The 5,274-nt window shown below is 52.4% G+C and overlaps 1 protein-coding gene across 1 annotated transcript; it reads right to left on the bottom strand.

Moving 5' to 3' along the window:
• Positions 1–1,138: 1,138 nt before the first annotated feature.
• On the bottom strand, positions 1,139–4,650 carry CD209 (CD209 molecule). Its single transcript, XM_030298952.2, has 8 exons — positions 4,516–4,650; positions 4,283–4,357; positions 4,058–4,144; positions 3,275–3,352; positions 2,896–2,973; positions 2,528–2,679; positions 1,966–2,078; positions 1,139–1,581 (listed from the first exon to the last, which is right to left on the bottom strand). Exons 1-8 carry the CDS (start codon positions 4,553–4,555, stop codon positions 1,440–1,442), a joined length of 765 nt encoding a protein of 254 aa, XP_030154812.1. The 5' UTR covers positions 4,556–4,650; the 3' UTR covers positions 1,139–1,439.
• Between the last annotated feature and the right edge of the window lie 624 nt (positions 4,651–5,274).

The following is a 5,274-nucleotide window of genomic DNA, read 5'->3' as shown; positions in this document are numbered from 1 at the left end:
CTCTCTCTCTCTCTCTCTCTCTCTCAAAAATAAGTAAACATTAAAAAATTTTAAGAAAAAGAAATAAAGGGCACAGATGCCATTTAAAAAATTAAAAATTAAAAAATAAAGTTAAAAAAATTAAAAATAGGGACGCATGGGTGGCTCAGTTGGTTAAGCGTCTAACTCTTGATCTCACGGTTTGTGAATTCGAGCCCTGTGTCAGGCTCCGCACTGACAGTGTGGGGCCTGCTTGGGATTCTCTCTCTCCCTCTCTCTCTGTCCCTTCCCCCCACCTTCAAAAGAAAATCAAAATAAACTTTAAAAAAAGGAATAATTGACTAGTACTTATCAAAAAGGTTAAGGACACGAAGACAATTAAGACACTGAACGTCTGGAGCTGTAAGAGGTACATTTGTGCTATTTTAAGCGACAGTTTGTGGTAATTTGTTACAGCATCAATAGGACACTAACACACACATTTAGTAATAAAGTTTTTATGAAGAAAGTCACAAAACTTTACTGAAGGACATTTAAAAGTGCCGTATAAAGACATGATGTGTTGAGGAATGAATGAACACGTAGATAGATAGATGATAGATAGATAGATATATACATTGATAGATGATAGATAGATAATAGATGGATAGGTAGATGGATAGATGATAGATGGATAGATAGATAGATAGATAGATAGATGATAGATAGATATATACATTGATAGATGATAGATAGATGGATAGATAGATAGAAAATAGATTGATAATAGATGATAGATACACAGATTGATAGATGATAGATGGATAGATAGATACATTGGTTGATAGGTGATAGATAGATAGATGATAGATAGATAGATAGATAGATAGATAGATAATAGATAGATAGATGATAGATAGATAAATACACTTGATCTTAGCCAAAAGGCCGAGAAGCGATTGATAGATAAATAGATAGATAGCCAGACACATAGACACGTACGTACTTATATGTATATGTGTATATTCCCAACCCAAATTACAAATTAATCCAAAACTGTATCTGAGAAATAAAATACACAGTAGTAGAGAGAAACCGAGTGAAAGAAAACAATACCCTAGTTTATATCAAATATAATTTAACACTATAGTAAGTGAAACAGTGGCCAAAAAAACAGAAGTTCAATGGAACACATAATGCAGTGTGTGACTTTATTAAGGGGATGTCATGGGGGGTGTTGGAGAGGGGCTGAGACCATCAACAGAATAAGGGAGACGTCTACAGCCTACAAAGGGACAGATCTTAGAGGAGAAGGGGGTCTCGGAATCTCTCTCAGGATCTTAAAGGCCTCCATGCAGGAGAAGGATGGGAGTCCACCAGCAGGAGAAGCAGAAAGAATGAAGCCCGAGAGAAACGAGCAGCATGCATGAGCTCGTTGCCTGATCTCTGGAGACGGGGTGGGGCACGGGGAGCACTGGCCCTCAGAGGCCCGGGCAGGGGGACGAGGGCTTCTTACAGATCCAGAAGTTTTCTGTACTACATCTGTTGTCATTCCAGCCGTCACTGTACAATTCCACGCAGTCCTCATCCCCGTGGTTGTTGGGTTCCCCTTCTTTCCAGAAGCTGTGAACACCATCAAAGCCATCGGCCCCCCTGCTCCACCCAGAGCCCACTCCCCAGCCCACCCTTGGAAGAGCTGGTCCCCGGCCTTTGGTGGCAAAAGCCCCAGTAGCAGTCAGAGAGTGGCGAGGATTCAGAGGCAGCGTTTTCAAAACGAGGGTTCAAACACCACTCCCACTGGAATCAGCGCTTGCAAAGTACAAATGCAGATTCCTGGGCCCACACCTAGATTTATAGAATCAGACCCCCCCACCCTGGGATGGAGTCAGGACTCTGCATCTCCACCGAGCAAGCCCATCAGATGATGCTTTCCAATTCCAGAGTCTGAACATCCGGGTTTGGGTTTCAGTGCCCACCCTTCCCAGGCCATTGTCTCCGGGAGATCACCTGAGTTGGAGGGGAGTGTCGTCCACCCATCTCCAAGAACCCTCATTGTGGTGGTCACTGAGGCCGATCCATGTGCGCTGGCTATTTTTCGTATTCCAAGACTTCAGAAATTTCTGGGGCGGGGGAGGACGGGCAGTGAGACATCACCCTTCCCCATGTCTGCCCACATTCCCATGGTCCCCTGCCCCCCCCCCCCACGGAAGACCTGTGGTCCAGCCGATAGCCCTCCCTCAGGTTGTATGTGTTCACACGCGCGCGTGTCGTGGCTGTGTTAATGTGCGTACACGTGTGGAAACGTGTTTACTTGAGCCTCGGCTTCATGTCTGGCGAGAGATTCTGCACAGTCTCGAGAGGGCTCTGAGTTCCCTTTCTGTTCACACATGGGTTCCTCTTGGGCATGTTCTTCTCTCACATGACCTTCCCAAGGCCACCTCTTCCAGGAAGCCTTTCCTGCCATCTCCCCGCCCCAGGCCTCCATCTCGGGGAGGGCAGAAGAGGGACAGAAGGCTTTTCGCTGGCCTTCCCGGGGTCCCGCCCCAGTCGGGCGCTCTGCTCAGCTCACCTGCTCCTCAGTGCTGTTGATGACCACCAGCTGGGCCCTCACGTTCTGACACGCGGCGATGGACTCTTTCCAGGTGTTCTGGGTCAGGGAGAAGAAGTAGCAGCTTCCCTGGAAAAGTTCCCATTTCCAGGGGCAGTGGCGGCACAGGCCAGCTGGGGAGGAGAGTGGGGTTGGGACAGACAGGCCCCCAGCAGGCGCATCAGATCTTGGGAACCCACGGCCGGGCCCCTGTGTTCAGCTGTCGGCTCAGTCCCCAGGAAATCCGTGTGACGGGCCCCAGCCTGAGGAAGCCAGGAGCCATAGAAGGTGGGCTCCAGCCCCACCCGGGATCCCCAAACTCCCTCCCGACCTTGGCGTCTGACGCTTACCCAGGGTGGCATTCATCCAGGTCAGCTGCTGGAGTATCTCCTCCAGGGATGATTGTTTCTGGGCCTGAGAAACATCCCCTGGGAAAAGAGGACTTCAATTATTAAGCACCTAGGGTGTGCTTGGTGTGGAGAGGGCCCCGTGACAACATTATCAGATTTCACAATGGACCCCAAGAGTCCATTGTGCACACAACAAAACTGAGGCTCTGAAAATGACTTGCCTGACATCGTCCCCAGGGTCTCACCCCGGGATCCAGTCTCCTCCCCCACCTCTACCCTCCCTCCTTCACCCCTGGGGGGAGGGGTATGCGGTGGCTCATCCAAAGTCACACAGCCTCTGAGCCCTCTCCTGCCCCAAACCCAGCATCTAGCCCTTCACCGAGGCCGGGGCTCTCCTGATGGTTCCTCTCCCGATGGTCCCCTGTGTCTCTCTGCAGGGATTGGTGGATCCTGGAGACTGCAACAGACCAGAGGATTCCCCTTTATTTATTTTTTATTTGAAAAAAATTTAAATATTTATTTTTGAGAGAGGAAGATAGAGACAGAGTGTGAGCAGGGGAGGGGCAGAGAGAGGGAGACACAGAATCCGAAGCAGGCTCCGGGCTCCGAGCCGTCAGTACAGAGCCCGACGCGGGGCTCAAACCCACCAACCAAGAGATCATGACCCCGGCTGAAGTCAGATGCTTAACCGACTGAGCCACCCAGGCGCCCCAATTTTTTTAATGTTTATTTATTTTTGAGCGAGAGAGAGAAACAGCAAGTGGGGGAGGGATAGAAAAAGAGGGGGCGGAGGATCCAAAGCAGGCTCTGTGCCGACAGCAGGGAGCCCAATGCGGGCCTCAAACTCATGAACCATGAGATCATGACCTGAGCCGAAGTAGGACGCTCAACCAACTGAACCACCCAGGAGCCCCGAGAATTGCCCTTTCATCAGCACCAGCTTCAGGCCTGACCTGCTGTCAAATCTGGTTTCAAGGTCTCTGGGAGCCTAGGTCCCGTGTGGAGGAAGACGAGCTACATTTCACAGATGAAGAAACAGGCTCAGAGAGGGGTAGTAACCAGCCCCCAGCCACACAGAAGGCGATGCGGAATAGCACCGAGACCTTCCCAGAGGGACAACCTAAAGCGACCCAAGACTCCGAGCCCCCAGCCTCCGACTCACCTTGAACCAGAGTGGTCACCAGGAGCATGAAGAAGCCCAGAGAGACGAGAAGCAGCAGCAGAGGCAGGTGGGCCTGGGTCAGACACCCTGAAGGACCAGCAGACGGGCAGAGCTGAGGTCGGCAGGGACGGACCCTGCCCCACCCCCCCACCCCCCATGCTGGAGCGGGGGCCTCTGGGCTGCCCCTTGCCCAGATGCCCGCTCTGGACACGCCCACCTCGGTACCTGGCAGGCTCCGTGAGCTCCTGAGCAGGCCGGTGTATTTCTTAGCCAGTCTCTGGTCCCCAAACACCTCCACCTCTGAACGGGACAGAACACACTTAGCCGAGCTTTGAAGCCGAGCCTGCCCGAGCCCCGCCGTCAGGACTGCAAGCAGGAGGCCAGACCTGACTCCCCCAGGAGCCTGGAGGGAGCCCGGCCCTCCCTGCCGTCACCCCAGGGTGGGGGCTCAGCCTCACCGGGGTCATCCGGCTCCTTGGGGTCACACATCTCCGCCATCCTCCTCTTCTCTCCAGCTCCCCTCCACGCGGTGGTTTTTATAACCCCACGTGCTGCCCCAGCAGCCCCTCCTCAGGAACATTCCTCCCCGATTCAGGAAGAAGAACACAAAACAGGACACTGCTTCCTCTCGGAAAAGAGGGTGGAGGAATGAAGTGCTGACACAAGTAGGAGAGAAGGCACGGAGGGTGGGGGCAGGAGCCGCACGGTCAACCCCGGGGTCACAAGGCGCTGTTCCAACCCTATCCATCCTGCGAGCGCTGGCCCGGCCTGGTCGGAGTCTCAGTTTCCTCAGGTGGGAAGCGGGACAAGCGCCCTGCCTCGAACTGTTTCTGTGAGGTTTACTACCGGGTGCTAGTGCTGGGTATATACATCGCCTATTCTAATAATAGGTGCTCAGAAGCAATAGCGTTTGGCACGTGCCTCGCAGTTCCCCAGGGTGTGTGTTCCCCCTCGTGGAACAAGCAATAAATCTGGATCTGTTCGACCGCGAGTGAGTTCCTGATGGTCTTTGGCTGGGGGGTGGGGGCGCGCCCTGAGAGACCTCACATTTGCCCTATGAGGAAGACACGGTTTTTCTATTGCTTTACAGAGGAGGAAACTGAGAAACAGAGAGGGAAAGGAACTGCCTGAGGTCACACAGCTTGTAAGTGGCGGTACTCGGAATAGGACCCTGGCAGGTGGGCCTCTGGGTCCCTGCTTAACCACTACTTAACGTT

The sequence above is a fragment of the Lynx canadensis genome, chromosome A2 (genome assembly GCF_007474595.2).
Source record: "Lynx canadensis isolate LIC74 chromosome A2, mLynCan4.pri.v2, whole genome shotgun sequence".
Lineage (NCBI taxonomy): Eukaryota > Metazoa > Chordata > Mammalia > Carnivora > Felidae > Lynx > Lynx canadensis.
This window is presented reverse-complemented; position numbering and strand designations above follow the sequence as displayed.